The sequence below is a fragment of the Macaca nemestrina genome, chromosome 13 (genome assembly GCF_043159975.1).
Source record: "Macaca nemestrina isolate mMacNem1 chromosome 13, mMacNem.hap1, whole genome shotgun sequence".
Lineage (NCBI taxonomy): Eukaryota > Metazoa > Chordata > Mammalia > Primates > Cercopithecidae > Macaca > Macaca nemestrina.
The window spans coordinates 105,076,449-105,093,583 of record NC_092137.1 but is presented as its reverse complement, the minus strand read 5'-3'; the positions used below and the strand labels follow the sequence as shown (position 1 = coordinate 105,093,583).

Here is a 17,135-nt window from a genome sequence, read left to right as displayed (position 1 = left end):
AGGTGATCTACTTGCTTCAGCCTCCCAAAGTGTTAGAATTATAGGCATGAGCCACTGCACCTGGCCGATTTTAGGTTCTTGTATCAGCTTGTTTGCTTGTCATTTTTGTTTTCTTAAGTGTTTTTTATTTTTTGTAGAGATGTGATTTTGCCGTGATGCTCAGGCTGGTCTTGAACTCCTGGGCTCAAGAAATCTTCTGGCCTCAGCCTCCCAAAGTGCTGGGATTACAGGTGTGAGCCACCATGCCTGGCCTTTTCTAAGTGTTGAACCTGGACTTGAGGCTCTCTTTGGGGGATTCTGGCTTGGGAAGGGGAGTCCCCTTGTCTGTTGGAGCAACAGGAAAGGCTCTGGAAGATGGATGTCACCTTCCCCTTCTCTTTCTGTCAGCCCCAAGTCAGAGCTTCTGCAGCTGGTGTTGCTCAGACCCAAAGCAGCTGAGGGTCAAGTCAGGGCTGGGTGGGGACTGAAATGGACTAAGGACACATAATACTCAGGTGTCATGAATTGAATTGTCCCCTCCCCTGTCTCCACCCACCACTCTAGTACCTGGGAAACAAGGTCTTTGCAGATGATCTAGTTAAGGCGAGGTCATTAGGGTGAGCTTAATCCAATATGATCAAGTCCTCGTGGAAAGGGGAGATTTGGAGACAGAGATAAAATGAGAAAGTCATATGAATATCAGAGTTATGCTGTCACAAGCAAAGGAATGCCAAAGACTTCTAGCAAACCACCAGAAACTACCAGAGAGGTACAGAACAGATTCTCCTCCAGCCTCAGAAGGAAACAACTCTTCTGACCCCTTGATTTGACACTTTTGGCTTCCAGAACTGTGAGACAATACATTTCTGTCATTTAAGCCCTCCAGTTTGTAATACTTTGTCACTGCAGCCCTCGCAAACACATGCACAGATCAATAGAGCTTTAGAGCTTTAGAGCTTTAGCCCTGAATTTCACACAGCAGACTTGGGCAGCCCCTGGAGGCCGCTCTCCTAGGGTAACTGGCTGCCCCGCCAGTTCCCTCCAAATGACTCTTAAGTATAAGGCAGGTTCAGTCAGTCAAGTAGAGGGTAAAAGACTTTCTAACATCTCTTTCGGTGAACCTGTTTCTCTTGACATTACTATCCTTGCTACTGAGTCATCATCTTGTTCTCCATTTGTGGTCCTTGCATCATGTGGCAATGTTTTTTTTTTGTTGTTGTTTGTTTGCTTGTTTTTTCAGTGAAAGAACATCAGTGTATCAGCACAGCAAAGCCTCCACATGCCAGGCTGGGTTCCCTCCAATTACCAAGACCTCCAGGCTTCTCCTCCTTTCAAGAACTTTCTGACCCTGGATCCAGTCTAAACGTTGGTTATGCACTCACCTGACATCCACAGGTCCCTTCCAAAGTGCTGTCAGGTAAGTGATTCTTAAATTTAGTTCAGCAAATACCAGTCAGGTCTTGGTTGCATCAGGGATGGGTTTTCACAACAATCTCATGAGGTGGGTGGGGCTGGCCCTTTGCCCCATTTTATAGATAAAGATGCATCTCGGAGGCTCAAATGGCCTGTGCACAGCCTGTTCAGGGCAGACCTGAGACTGCATTCAAATCTGATCTGCTTCTATCCACAGCCAGATGGGAGATCTCTGGGAGGAGGCACAGTGCGAAAAGAAGGGCTGTGCCCACAGCAGGCAGGCATGAGGGACTCCACATGGGAGACTGTGGGTGGGCTGTAGATCAGTGTTTCTTAAATGCTGGTCATAAAATAACCCCTGGGAGCTTGTGAAGGAGACAGATTCCAGGGCTCCACATTTGCTAACAAAATCCCAGGAGGTTCTGATATAGACCGCACTTGAGAAACGCTTATGTAAAGCCAAGAAAGAAGGAGAAGGAGAAGGAGAAGGAGAAGGAGAAGGAGAAGGAGAAGGAGAAGAAGAAGAAGGAGGAAGTAAGGAAGAAGGAGAGGAAAAAAGAAGAAAAGAAAGATCCATTTAACAAATACTTGTGAAGCACCTAGTATATGTCTACTAGGTGCTAGATATTGTTTGGAGTTGTATTCCCAGTCTGCAGGAATTACAGGAATCTTGTAATCTTTTATCCTCACAGATGCTCTCACCCTAAATCTGACCAATCACTCTGCCAAGTCAACACCCAGCATCCACTAGGAAGGTCTCTTGCTGGTTCAGAACTCCCCAGACTTGCCAGTGTTTTTTACTCCCAGTGCCCATTGCTGCTCAACCTGGCTATCTGGCCTTCAAGCACAGGCTTCCGTGCCTGCAAGATGCCCCTAGGACCAGGCACGTATCCCAGTGGGGCAGCTCTGGCCTCAATGGCTGCATCAGGTTCCCTCAAAGACTGCATTTCTCGTTTTCTCAGTTCCCTTATTGCCAATTATTATGAAGAAAATAGAAAACTAATTATGGCAATATCATGGGAAAGGATCAGGTGTATTTCATGTTGGAAAAACTTCATATACAAAACTCAAATGTGCAAGTTGGGTCAACCGAGGAAGCAATAAAAAATGTTATTTGAGAATTAGGTGAAAAACAGCAGCCCAGACATTTGCGGAGTCCTCACTCCTCAAGTAGGATTTTGTGTAAGGTGCTGGGGATAGAGAGAAATCTGAAAGGATTCTTGTTCTTTTCTAGCTCAGAGGCAGTTTGTCACGGTAAGAAGCTAAGTGACATTTGTTGGAACAGGTACTGAGTACCCGGGGAGTGGAGCAGAGCAGGTGCAGTGGAAGGTCAGACAGGATGGTCACTAAAGGTAGACGGTATCTAAAAAGGTCTTAGGAAGAAGGTGGAGCTTGACTGAGGCTTTGTCAAGGAAGTGGGAGTGGGAAGGGTGTTCCAGGCAGCTGCATTGAATGGGCAGAGACACAGAGGTGAGAATGTACATGGTGTATTTTGGAAACAATGACTAGTTGGCTGGAACCATGGGTTTGCATACGGAAATAGTGGGAAATAGGGCCACGGAGGTAGGAGAAAGTCTTCTCAGATTGTACATCAGCGGTTTGCCTGAAAATGCTTGTTAATGATTGGATTAAGAGGAAGTGCAAGGAGAAATCTGATTATTTTGGAAAATCACCAGGCTAAGTTTGTCTGAAACAGAGTCAAGAGAGGAGAGAAACCAGCACATTCTGATAAAGCGAATAACCTAGCTATCATAGATTATTGCCATGGCTTTTCCACTTAATAAAAGCACTGCAAAGCCTGAAGACAACAGAGTCAGTAGGTATGCAGCTGTGACAAGACAGCCAAGAAGGATATGAAAACTGCCAACAACAGAAGCTTGAGGTCAAGCCAGGGGAGGATGGAAGTTTCATGCACAAGTGAATAAAATGCCCTAAAACATATACATCGAGTGCACTTTACTCAGACGTTCTGATGGCACACTGGAATTAACGCCGTAGCTTAGCTTCTCTTGTCAAAGCCCCCACAGTTGGGCTGAACCCTGAGCATGTTCCATTGCTGTCTCCTTCACCCAGGGCTGACTGCTGGTGCCTGGAACCTGCACACGCTCCTGGGACTCCGCATCTCTGCTGGGGCTGGTTTTCCCTCTGAGCCACCTTATGGAATCCCACCCTGACCCGGTCACAGCTCAGCATGCCTCCTTCTCCTACTTGCTCAGCATTTTGTGTCTATCTGGACTGAAGCCTTTGCTTTCTCTCTGTGATTGTGGTGAAAGTTCAGTTTGCTTTCCTGTCTCTAGAATGTCAGCACGAAGGCCGAGGCATGGTCTCCTGAGTTCCATAACCCCAAAGCCTAACTCCCTGCCTGCCACACTGAGGGGCTCAGTAGACACTGACATACTAAATTGAATAGTTGAGTAATAATGCTGTTTGAAATAATTTGGAGTTAGATCTTGAGGATTGTGTGGCCAGGGGATGCGTGATTGGGTGAGGGCACATCATAAAAACTGAAGGTAACTGAGCATGTCGGCGGTTGGGGTGAGAAATTTGCGTGGAGCACTCCAGACACAGAGGCAGCAAAGCCCAAGTGCTGGGGAGTCCGAGTGAGAGAGTGAAGGGGCACTCAGTGCTTCTTTGGGAGCTGGATCAAAACCTGAGATGATCTGGCCACATGGTGCAGACTGAGCACACACTTGGGAGAGAAATGGGCTAGGAGGCGAGGAGAGAGGTTCACTACAGGACAGTGGATGGCTGGGAATAGAAGCCCTCTCCATGGTGGACCAAGAAGTCTGTGCAGCCGAGAGCAAGACAACAGAAGTAATGATTTCTATGGGTAGCTGGGATGGAAACCTCAGGGGTGACAGGGCCTTTAAAGGAAATCTCAAGGAGGGCATCATGTTCCAGGTGTGCTCCAGGGATGCTGAGTAAGAAAATACCACTTTTTCCGTGTGTGTCTTTACTCTGCCACAAGGCACCTGGGCTCCTAAATGACCAACACACACATGCTATACTGGTGCCAGGAAAGAAGGGTGTTTTGTTGGGAAAGTCAAGGTGAGAGGAGGGACCAGGACTTGGCTCCTTTCTTTGAAGGGCGACAGTGTAAATTCTCCATGCTGGGGATCCTACTGATGGATGGAGGCATGTCGATCTCATCATTTCACAGAGCGGGGAGCTACGGCCACGACATGCCTATCACGCAAGTCCAGCCTCACGTCAGCTGGACACCCACTGTTCTGACACTTGTCAGCGCATGGGGCACCCAGAAGGTCACGGTGTTCTGCAAAGAACGCCACAAAACAGTGAGCTCAGCGTCTTGAAAATCATAATGTTTTGCTAAGTCCAATCCCAGATGCTAAAAAAAAAAATATGAGGTAGAGACCATTGAACAGAAAAAATTTACATGTCAAACTTGAATATAAGTACAAGTGTACCTTTTTCCTACCACTGTTGTTCAGTTTTGTTATATTGACCAGCACCTCTGCCCACCCTATAGGGTAACACTGTTTGAGAATCACTGATTTATGAAAGGTATATAAATATTGGCTGATCAAATGTATAAAATATGCATGATGGCACCATATTGTGTGTAATAGTGACAAATGCAGTTCACGTGGGTGCCGAAACAAGCTCGGTGTTGTGCATGAGACTGAGGTTCGCGTTCACACTTCTCCTTTACAGTGTAGTAGACAGAGCATGCCTGAACTGCCTGGGGCTGAGGGGTCTCAGGCGCAGAGTTGCCCGGGAATTCTGAGCAAGGACAGAATGTTAGAGAGAATATCCTGAGCTGAGCAGAGAAGCCCGTCCATGCTAGCTGGCAACCACCTGCCTTCAGTGCTTCATTCTTGGGGGACCTTGAGGTCAGTCCTGGAGTGGATGAGTCCTGCCACTACTGCTGCTGCCCACTTGGTAGCTCTGTCCTTATCTGGGAAGAGCCACTGTGAACCTCAGAGACCCAGTGGTGCTAGGGGCTGATGCAGGCAAATGACTGACTGCTCCCAGATCTTATGTGAAAACAAGAATGCTGGACCAAAAGGTCTCTACAGGGCTGCAACACTACCCATGACCTGTAACTTCAGTGAGGGGTTGGGGCCAGGAGGGACTCATAGTTGGACACTGGTATTCATCTACTCAGACCTTAAACCACAAGTTGTAAGAACAGGGAGGTCACATGTCAGTGACCTCATGCCTAAATAGATGCACAGCACAGAGCAGATTCCCTGGATAGCTTACACGCTACTTTCCCCAGTGCGTCAATTATGACTTCCTTTCTAGCAACTGTGAGTACAGCCAGTACTCATCAATCACACCGGTAACTTTACAGCTGCATTTCTCAGGGTCTCTGAGAGCAGGGCCTTCTCTGGTCTTTTTTCATCACCCACGGACCTAGGATAGTCTTCTGCATACACTTGTACATTTTAAAGGCTTACTTTTAGTATGTTTATGTGTGTGAGATGGGGAATATTGTGTTCATGTGTGCATGTATATGTCTGTGAGTACTGTGGTCTGTGTGTGTAACTGGGTATGAGTGTGTGTGTAATATGGATACAGGAGACTAGAGTGAGGACAGCCAGGCATCCAGGCTACAAGGTCTAAGGAGGCACTTGCTCTCTGGGCCAACCCTGCCCTTGCATGAGCCAGAGAGGGAGAGCCTCCTTGAATTTTGCACCCTGGGTGCCTTCCTGCTTCACCCTAATCCCACCGGGTTGTCTGTATGTTTGGATGTGAGTGTTGTACATATGCTGTGTAGGTGTGTGCATGCATGTGAGTGTGCATGGATCTGTGTCTGTCTCAGCAGCTGTCACTGGGCCTTCCAGTCCCTGTCAGCAGGTGAAGGAGGCCCCTTCATTCCCTTGGGTCTTGCTTATGCAGCACAGGCCACAGCAAACGCTCCCTGCGTTGGGTCAGCCCTCATTCTAACCTCAACATGCCCTGGAAGTCACTACAGCGTCATGGAAAGAGTCCTAGTGATGAGATGGAGTGTCTGCTCTACCACAAGTGCTGTGGGACCAGGGTCGGGACATACCTCTCTGGGTCTCAGTTTCCTCACTGGCAAAATGTGGTGACAGAATCTCATCTGTGAGCCCCCTGTAGCCTTGAACAATCTGGATCTAGGTAGACCAGCATCATGAAAGCCTATGAAGCTTCTGAGATGTGCGAGGCATACATTCTCCCAGGTGCTCAAGTAGCTCAAGTCTGGAAGCTGAGAGCCACAGAGATCGAGCCTTCTCCAAAAACTGGACTGCAAGGCATGCCATACAGGCAGAGTGCTAGGAGAGCTTGGGGAGGTGGGGAGGAGGAAGAGGAATCATGGACAGCTTCACTGGGAGGTGGCTTTGGAGCTGGGTTGGGTGAGGACAGCTGGAATGTGGGGAGTACGTGACCAACTGCTTTGCAGACATGGCATGGGCCCCAGCCAGGCCCCAAGGAAAGGAGAGTCTCAGGACAACAGCTGTGTCACTGTCAGCAGTACCCTTGAAAGCAGGTGCCACCTGCAAAAGGGGGAGCCCTGAGGCCCAGGCAGGCCTGTCACAGTGTGGGGCACCTGTCTAGACAGCCCCATGGCTAGCAGTGGGGGTGGGCCGTGGGCCATGGCAACCTTCCTGGTATGGGGTACCGCCATGTCCCCAGGGAATATGGGGGGCCCAGGAAGGTCCACAAGGCTCGAAGGACCCAGGTCTTGTCATACTGCCAAAGAGATGTAAGGCCTAGAAAGGGGAAAGTTTGCATATCTATGAAGGCATGGAACCCAGGCATTGGAAGTGTCCAGCAAGCGTTTTCGTTTGGCAGAAATATCTCCATGGCACTTGTACCTACAGCCCTGCCACATTTTGCCACAAACTGTCCAGCAGCCCTGAGATGGAGCCCTGGTGTAGACCGTCATGGAACACACTGGCTCTGGACAATGAGGGACCAGACTCAAGAAAGCCAGATGGGGTTTATCTGTCAACAGCCACAGCATAGTTGTGCTGGGGCGGCTGTTCAAGGTAAATGACCTTCGGTGCTCCTGCCGACCGGGTTGTTAGTGTTCAGTCCTTTTCCTACCAGTGAATTGTTTTGTCTGTTCATTCCCCCTCCTGGTTCTGCAGGTCTGCCTTCTTGAAAGGGAAGAGCAAGACTCCAGGTCCCTGCCCTGTAGAGGTGCCTTCTACCTTGCTCAGTGTTGAAGCAAAAGAGCAAAGCAAAGCTTAAGTCAGAGATTTGGTGCTCAGCTAATCACAGAGACTTTTAAATGTCAACCAGGGTTTGCTATCAGGCCAAAGCTGGATTATTATTACCCAAAGTAGAAAATTGTGAGACAGAGGCAGGTGGGGAGGGAGGGAGAGAGAGAAGAAGGCACAGGATTCGTGGATTTAATTTTTTAAAAATAAATATATGATGCAGTGTCAATTAAAAACAGCTACTCGTCTTCCTGCAGTCCTGTCTCAGCCGCACACACAGCATAACTGCAAACCCACTTGAGCTCATTTTTGCTCGAAGACCAATTCTGTTAAATCCTTAGAATGTTCTGAATTTCAACACACAGTCCACAGACAGCCATTCTATCAAAAGCTTAGTGTTTTCCCTATGAGTGGGTTTTCTGGTAAAGTGAACTAAGGCGTCCTTTTCCATTTCAGGCTGTGGTAACAACAGATAACAGCCGCAGAGGTCATAGCCAGCACTTTCCATGCGTCCCTTCATTTAATCCCAGTACTCCTAGGTGGCAGATGTATTATTTTGTCCACATGAAATATTAAAATGTCTGTCCTAAATTTTAAATGGAACAAAGTGCTGGGTTTCAAGTTACTGGTGGCCATTTCACAGGAAATACGACGACAATGGGACTCTGGGAATGTGTTCTGGAGACTTTGCTCCCTGGTGACTACTACATGGAGCATGGAGAAGTGTCTTGAGTGGCAGCTGTGTGCCAGGTGAGGAGACAGGTTTTACTTACATGACTCCCCAGAAGGCCCGCAACGTCACCATATTTTATAAAGACGAGGAAGTACAAGCCCAGAGAGACAACTGACTTGACTAAGTTCACACAAAAATAGCAAGGTCTGGGCCAAGAAGGAAGCCCAGGCTTCGCCTTCTTCTGCCTGCAGGGCAGGGGCTTTCACCCTGGCTTCAAGCTGATTTCAAAAGTCTCTTACCCTCTTGACACCGCACGGCCCCTGAGTTTATCCCAAGAATAATAGTTCTACTGTCCTCCTGGAGATGCCGAAGAATCGAAACTGCAACACACACAGAGGGCCTGGGTGTGTGCAAACACTGTAGTACACACCGATGACAGCAGATGAAGCCATTTCTCTTTTAGGTGTGTCACCCAACCAGCTCCTGGACCCTTCTGCTGTGCTGCCCTGACAGTCACAATATGTCCTAGTGGACTAATTAGCACTAACTACCCAGGTCACCCCAAGGCCATTTAATAAAACAAATACAAAAGAAAAATCCAATGATTATTGTGGCTGAAGACAGAAGAAAAAAAAAGTTAAAAGCGGGGATGAATGAATTACTTTTTCTTTCTCAATCTCTCCCTCTGCTTAAACCAAAGACAGGTTTTCATCTGAGAGCCCGGGAGCTAAGCAGCTACTTTCTACATGAAAAAGTGAAAACATTAAAAGCCCTTTCTTTCAAGCTAACATTCTAAAACTGAACCTCTGCAGAGGTTCCAAAGAGAAATGCCTTGCCTTTAAGCCCCTGAATGAGAGGGATCCTGAGGAAGTGCCAGAGGGGATGAACCTAAGCTTTGGGACATAACAACCGGCACCTCCAGTGGCCACCACTCCTAGCTATGCTGTCTGTGATTGGGGCCCCCAGTGCTGGCCCCTAACAGCATGGGGAAGCCTCCCCAGCAACTCTGAAGCTATTTGCATCACATCCAAGATGAACCTAGGTAGGGAGGCCGAGTGTACTTTGGAGATGCCAAGTTAGGGAAATAAATTCCCAAGGGTCCTTCAACGTGTGGTGCCTGAGAATAGCTGCTTTTTTTCCAGTGCAGATGGAGACACGGCAGCCTTGGGGGGATGTGTGAAAGTAAGGGCACCCTCCCTCTGCCTTTCCAAGTGACTGATCATCTCCTTTTTTCTCATAGCTACTTCTAGGAGAGGCATCCAGGCAGGAACCACTTTTCCATTTCACAGATGGGAAGACTGAAAACCATACTGGAAAGGGGCGTATTTTAATTAAACTGGAGAGTGGGGAACACTGATGAGGAAAGCAAGCTGATACACTGAAGGCCCTGCCTGTCACTGCCAGCACAACCACTTGAGCCTTCTTATCAAGGGTTCTGATGGGAGTTTCCACTAGGATTGCAGGTGCCGATCATCTAGTAGCCAAGTTCTGATGAGCTGGACTTTGGGTGGTTGAGGTAGGGAGCAGTGGAAAGGGTTATTGGAGTCATATCAACCTCTTTGAACATCAGTTCCTTCCCCTTTCTTCTATAACAATGTCAATAGCAATACTGCCTGGCAGAGTTGTGAGAATTAAATGATAGGATGCATACTTCTGCTCTCAGCACCACACCACACCTGTGGCAGTCCTCAGAGGGGAGAATCACAGCTTCCATTCACTGAGGGCTCACTAAGTGCCAGGTCTGCTCAGCTCTTGTGCAGCTGTTCTCCTTCTTTGGATGTAAATGAGCAGGAGGAGCTGTGAGGCTGGCTGGGCTGAGCCATAGGGATTGCCAGTGTCTTCTATGGCATTCAGGACTATGGAGGGTCCACAGGTAGAAACACAGAAACAGAACCCAAGTATCCCTGGGGGACTCTTGGACTTTCTTTCCCTTGATCTTGGACATGGCTCAGTAAAGAGATGCTGGTTTCCACCCAGGCCCATTCCTGGGGAAGGAACCCCCAGCCAAGCAAGGTAAAGCCCAGACTCAGTGACATGAATTACAGGTTTAAGACAGAAGCCTTCCCATGAAGATTTTTCTGGCCGGTGGCTTATATAAGAGAAATATGCTCATTGTATTTCTATCTGGCCAAGGGAGGGGTTAGAGGGGCTTTCCGCAACCCAAACGGTCTTGTCAGCCCTAACTCTGGCCCTAAGGAAATAATTATGAATCCTCAAGATCTACTTAAAAGTGTCATTACTGTAGATAAACAAAGAAGACTGGATGCTTCTTCCAGCAGAGACTCCATCCAACCCAGGGTCACTGACCACTGACTGGATGAACTGGGATTGTCTGGGAGAGTGGAGTTTTCAGGAGCCAAGAGACTCCTGGATTGTCATGCTCTGTACTCCTTCCCCACAAAAGGAATGTCTAGAACTCCTGCTGAAAGTAGTCATCGCCTGCACTTCCTAGGCAGAGTGTGTTAGCTCCCTCCCCAGAAGAACCTGGGCTAAGGTGTTCCAATCTGCATTCGGAAAGAATCCCTCCCGCAAAGAACTCTACACTGGCTAAGAGAAGATAATGTGAGGGCACATTCTCCTCTCTTAGAGGGTGCTTTCAATACTGAGTTCTATCTCTGAAGAGAATGAGGACCCGGTGGGGGCCAGTGCCCCAAGTTTTCAACGAAAACAAAAGCAAAACTAATCTGCAGCCTTGAAGGTGAGCTCATTCATTCCCCTGCCTCCACTTTTTAAAACTTTTTTTTTTTCTTAAATGAAGCAGTTTCATTAATCTTTTGGCTTCTCACATACTCAGAACCATAGAGCTCAAAGCTTCTCAGCTCAACTGAGAACTCAGCACTTCTTGGACTGATAAATAGAGCAGCTTTAAAATGCTTAGAACTGAAGACAGACCAACTGTGGCGAGAGAAAGTAAACACATCCATGCACCAGTCAACCCTAGCAAGCTCCTGGCTGAGATTACAAACTGCAGTTCCTGCCTGAGCTGGCGAGGATGCTGGAGCAGGCTGGGGGACCAGAACCACAAAGCAGCCCTCCTCTGCCCCAGCTAGTTGTGCCCCAGAAGAGCCGGGTCCTCGGGGAATCTTCTTGGGGCCCGGTTTGGATGTTCCTAAGCATACAAGACTCTGCCAGTGTGTTCCTCATTCGTTTCAGATTTGGAAATGTACCAAGAGAAGCGGGAACCGGTTTTATTCTTTCTGATCTGGATGGGACCCCTTTCCTTTGCATTCAAGCTCTCTGCATACAGGTGAAACTTGCCAGTGAGAGACTTGGGATTTTTCACAAAATAGAATGTGATAACGACATAATTTGATATGAATATTTGAGGAGCTTTATCTATGGACAATATATACTTTAAACATCCCCCTCCCCAAGCCACACGCACAAATTGTTTTTATGAGAACCAATTAATAAATGGTAATTCATTCAGGCATATCTTCACTAAATTACCGTTTCCTTTAATTGCAGGGGAATTTTCCATTACTAAACTCTCCCTTGCTGATTTTTTTTTGCATTATTTATATATTCTTTCAATTTCACTAATAGCGAGGTTGGTATGTGATATTATCTGATGTTTGTACGTCTTAAATTTATTTTTCATTTAAAATATTTCCTCATTCTTGCAGCTCCCCATAATCTGGGAGAAATATCAATAACAGCAGACAAGATTTTATAATAAGTGGTTGAAAAAGGCACTGGCTGAAATCAACCTGATAGGAACGCGTCCTGTGTGATTGTGTTTCTCTCATTCCAGGCGTGCGTGTGTGTGCATGTGTGTATGTGTCTCCTTTGGGTTAATGTGGGAATGCTTTCCTATATCAGTAAGTCACAAGTCGATCTATGAAAAGATTGTGCATACAAAATAGAGATGAGGATCACAGGGGCTTTAATAATGAAATAAATATAAACAACACTCGAATCTCTTTATAAATCCCAGAGCACAATGTGTGTTTTCTTGCTTCCTTTTCCTAACCCCAAATAAAGACTTTGACAGCCAGATATCCAAGATCCGGATCTGCCAGCTTCCTAAAATTCTGCCTTTTTAAAAAATGTGTAGAAAAGTAGGGGTATCCCATGGTGGTTAGGGGTTGCTTAGAGACTGTGGTAGAGATTTGGTGTTAACAAAAATGTGTTTTTAAAGCAGGATTTCGATTTTCTTATACTGAATGGCAAAGGTTCCACGCACCTGGCTATCTTCATTTCTGAAATAAATGCTTTCATTTTATTCTCTCCAGCTACCTTCTCCCTTTCTTTCCTCTCCACCCCCATCGCCTCCTTTCAGTGTCTTTCTTTTTCTCTTTATTCTTTCACTCCTTTCTCTCTCACAGCAAAATGTTCTGGAGGATGTGAATGATTAAACTGTTTACTCCAAAGTTTAGGTATGAAAAGGCATGTCACTGTAAGTAAAGTTTCACCTTTATACCCAACTCCATCAATAATTACAGAACAAGGATGACTATTAGTAAATCTTGCTTACAATTGGCTCTTACAAAAATGATTTCATTTTTTCTGGGCATACCAAGGTCGACAGATTTTACTTTTCACAAAAATTATTTACACAGCAGAGGAACCTGCTCCAAAATGAAGGCAGCATATAAAGGGCCTTTGAGTGTATCCATAGGAAAATGAATACCTATAAAATGCATCTCAATAAATTAGAGATTTGAGGCCATAAATAGAACCTTTTGACATATTATATTAGTAGATGCCCTCTAATTTGAACCACAGTGTCCCTTAATAATTAAAATTCCATGAGATTGATTTTTTATTTGGTTTCCTTCACTTCCTTTGTCTTCTTCAACAAAATTAGGCAGAGTCCTTTTGGGGGTAGACTGATAACATTAATTAACTTTCCTTCCACCCCCAAAAAGTTCCAAATAAATGCTTCCAATAGACATCAAAAAAGTGTCAATTAGAAATAATTACTTCTTATCAATCAGTGGGGCAATTAAAGTGACAAAGCTTAAAAAGATACTTATCTTAAAACTAATTCACAAGGTAGCTAAATTATCTCCTAATTAACTTGCATTGAGGAGGGTGGGGGGGGGATAGACTGTCTTGAAACAAAGATGAATTGATGAACCCCAATACCTCTTTATGTTCCTCAAAGCTGCTTCCCTTCCCTGAAACCTTATTTTCAACCCAGGCAGGGAACCTGGGAAGAAAACAGATCCTTTCCAAATGCATTTGTTCCCCTTTCCTCAATTCTAAAACCAAGAGGAAGGAATGGGGCTTTAGATCTCAGATCAGGGAAGTTAGAGACATCGTCCTCTGCCTTGTCTAATTTTACCACTTGAATGAACTATTTTCAGGACCAGTGGGAGTGGGCTGCGACAAGTTATTTAAGACAACTTTTAATGACAGCCTACTTGGTTTTACAAAACTCTTCCTCGCTGCTGCAGTATTGTTCTCACTGGGGCATTTATCATTTCTTCTGCATCTTTGAATTTTTTAAAAAAATGTTTTTGCTTTAGAGAATTTCGTCCCTGATGCAACAAAAATAACGATTTTAAGGAACGTTCAGCCCATCGCTGACCTGGGCACATTAGAATGATTCGCGTTCAACATTCCTTCAGAATAAATCTGTCGGAAAGACAATGTTAAGACTCTCTGCAAGGCAAGACCAGTCAACGACGAGGCGAGAGTGAGCCGTGGCAGGCTGGGCGGCGAAGGCCGCGCACGAAACTTTTCTTGAGCGTCTCGGGTTATTGGGAAGGGTGCGCTCGGCCTCGCTCCCGCGAAAAGCCGTGTCGCTGCCTGCGTCCCGGGCTCTGCTCAAAGAAAACTTAAAGGGGAGCTCCCTAAGCACTGCCGAACTCAGAAATGGAGGTGCCTGGGGAAAAGGGGGAAGCTGCTAAAACCTGAGAGAAAATGGGCTTGTAAAAACAAGAGGTGTCCGCTTATGAATTTAGCTCCAATTATAGACAACAGTGTCAGGTAAACTGATAAGAAAGACGGAGGGCCTCTCCCTCAGGTTTGCCAAAGGGAGGGTTCAGAAAAAAAGCGGGGAGCGCCTTCAACAGTCTGTGCTGTTACAGGCTGTTTTCTTGTTTTATTAGCATTTAAATTAAACTAAAGAAGAAAGTCTCATTCTCCCTTGCCGCGTTGTTTATTTGTTTTGGAAAGAAGGTAGAAGAAGCCCCTCTGTCTTTCTGAAAAGAAGACAGGGGAAAAAATTACCTGGTAGGTCCAGGGGCAGAGGGCTCCCTCCCAAAACCCAAGCGCGATTTGCATCCGAGCTAAGGGAAAGCACGCATCTCATCGTTTGGACTGATACTGATTAAAACTACAGTAAAAATAAATTGTGCCTTTTTTTTCTTTCCATACTCTAGTCCCATTTATTCTAATGAGTACTTCTAGAATGAAAATAAGTAGCCGGAAAAAAAGAAAAAAAAAAAAAAAGCTCATCTGAGGGACGGGGACATCGTCTCATTTCTTGGGCAGTGACAGAGAGTAAGGGTCCAGCCCTGCCCAGTAAATTTGACTTCTGAGAGCATCCACTCCTCCTGCCACCGCCGGAAGGGTCAGGGGAAGGTCAGGAGGAAAGATGGACCTCCAGAGCCGAGCAGAGTGCCACGGACCAGCCTGGCATGGGATCGGGCACTGGGCACTGCATATTCGGCCTCGAGGATGGTCCTGGTGATGTGTGGTATTGTACCACGGTTTGGCTAAAGACTAAGGGGCTAAAACCTGATCCTGACCTTAGAAAGTGGCCTAGGAGCGCTCGTGGTTCCAGGGCGCGGACCGTAAAGAGGTGCCAGGCAGCTCTACTCGGTCCCAGGTCTCGCCAACCTCGCTGAGCAGGGGAATGGCTGCGAGGTCTCTACCCTGAGGCTCCTGAAGGGACCCCGCGCCTTCTGGGGGCAGCCGGACTATTCTGGCCCAGCTCTCTGAGGGGAATGGGGGCAGGGAGGGAGCATTCTGCTGACTTCGTCTGCAGCTCTAGAGAGAACCCAAGTAAAAAATCTTTCGGCGCCCCAGGGGGTTCCCGCTCCCCTCCTAGTCGAGCCTTGGCCCTGGGACTGGAGACTGCGCAGCACAACCCGGGCCCCGCCGTGCGCTTGGCTAAATAGAGATCTCAGCCGCGCTCCGCGCCCGATCCGACCCTCCTTATTATAACAAATGTCCCGTTTGTCGAGCGGGACTTCATATTCGCGGAGAATTCATTCTGAAATATTGATTTCCTCTCACTTCGCCGGCCCAAATCGATAGCGATGCGCCCTGGCCCCATAAATCGCCTTCTCTGCGGCCGGCCAGGCTCCATCCATCACCGCTGGCCGCGCCGCGCCTCTGCCGCTGTCCGCACTCGCTGCGCGCGGGGACGGCTGCACCCACCAGCCCCGACCCTGGAGCTCCTTCCCAGCAAAGACCCTGCCCAGCCCTGACTGGGAAGGGGGAAAACAGGCATCGCGGCCTGGGAGCTCGAGTGTTTTTGAAGGCCCTGTTCCCGGGCGCAGGTGGGGAGGGGGTTTCGACTCCGCGAGCAGCTTAGTCCTCACCAGCCGGACGCCCGGCGCGCGGCTCCCTGCCTGCCCAGTGCTGGGCCAGGAGGAGTCGGAGAGCACCTGAGTGCGCTGCCGGCTCCCAGGCCCGGGACCACCGGCTCTATTCCCTTTAGCTTGAGAGATGCGGGGAGCTCACAGTCCAGCCAGGGGAGTCACTGGGAAGGACTGCGCGCACCCGAGGAAGAGGGCTCAGAGGTCGGGGACGGGGAAACGGCCAGTCCAGCACCGGTGCAGCCCAGGGACAGAGCAAGAAGAATGTCCACCCTAATGCGCCATGCAAGACTGGGAATGGAGCTCAAAGGAAACCCCCTCTAACTCCACAGAGATCCCCTCACCGTTCCGTGTGGTCCCTCGAAACCAAGACCGGGGGAGGGCGGCTCAGCTGGCCGAGTGGAACCCTAGTGCCCGAGAACAGCGAGGCGGCTCCAGCGAAGGGCCAGGCCCCAGGCGCCCCCAGCTGGGTCCCCACGCGGGTGGGTCCCGAGAATCCCGTGCATACGCTCCCGAGATCCAGCGACCCGAGCGCACGCACGGACGCTCAGCTGCGCGGGGGTTGGGGGTCCTGACCACACCGCGTTCTTACCAGATCTGATGGAGTTGTGAGGCATCGCCGGGGAGTCGCTCGCAGCCCGCCGAGGGCTCTGGGCTTACTCACGCAGGTCCGGGCCGCGCCTGCCGCTGCCCTGCACAAACCCAGGAGAAGGGCATGAGATGCGATGAGATTCGATGCCTGCATCCTCAGGCCCCCTCCCCAGGCCTTATCCTTTACAACCTGCATCGTCTGCCAGGAGTAGGAGGATTTTTAGGCGAAGTAGGGCCAACCTCAGCCCGGCCTAGCTAACAGGCTTCCCGGGAGGATCAAGGATTGAGGGTGCGCTGAAGCTCCAGACTCCAACCTGCGTGCCCACTCCCTCCGCTCTCCCAGTCTTATCCCGTTTAACTTGGGAGGGAAAGGGCTGCCAGGCTTCCTGGGACCCTCTCCCTTCTTCCATCTCCCGGTCCTCACTACAGCCAGCTTCCAGCTAACCCCTGGGTGACATACCTGGCCGGCCGGCTGCAGGCCCTCACTGCCTGGGTCCGCCCGCGAGGGTGCCCTGGGCCCCGTGTCTCTCCTCCTTCTGAAGTTTGTTCCCATCCACCCGGCATCGCCAACCGGTTTTATCCCGCTGAGGCCCTGGGAGATGGGTCTGGCGAGGCTCGCAGGCCGCGGATTGGCTGGCTGGGTGCAGGGGGGTGCGGGAAGGGGAGGATTTTGCAAGGGGGACATGGCTGAGTGGACTCAGGAGTTAGAAACATTCGCTGGGAGCTTCTGTTTCCAGCGAAGGGAAGAGGGAGGCAGCTGAGCCCTAACTCAGCAGGCCTGGAAATATTGGAGGAGTGGGGAACCGAGGCCTAGGAGCCTGAGGATGA

General features: G+C 48.7%; 1 protein-coding gene across 4 annotated transcripts in view; it reads right to left on the bottom strand.

Moving 5' to 3' along the window:
* The window catches only part of LOC105471772 (paired box 8), a 60,708-nt gene extending 43,850 nt beyond the window's left edge, over positions 1-16,858 (bottom strand). For 2 of the 4 annotated variants that reach the window (XM_011724481.2, XM_011724483.2), the window contains exons 1-2: positions 16,768-16,858; positions 16,309-16,408 (exon numbers count right to left, since the gene is read on the bottom strand). In XM_011724481.2, the coding sequence (XP_011722783.1) occupies positions 16,309-16,333 (25 nt within the window). In that variant the 5' untranslated portion in view covers positions 16,334-16,408; positions 16,768-16,858. The remainder of the gene's footprint in view (positions 1-16,308; positions 16,409-16,767) is intronic. The other 2 variants (XM_011724480.3, XM_011724482.3) reach the window with 1 other exon arrangement.
* Between the last annotated feature and the right edge of the window lie 277 nt (positions 16,859-17,135).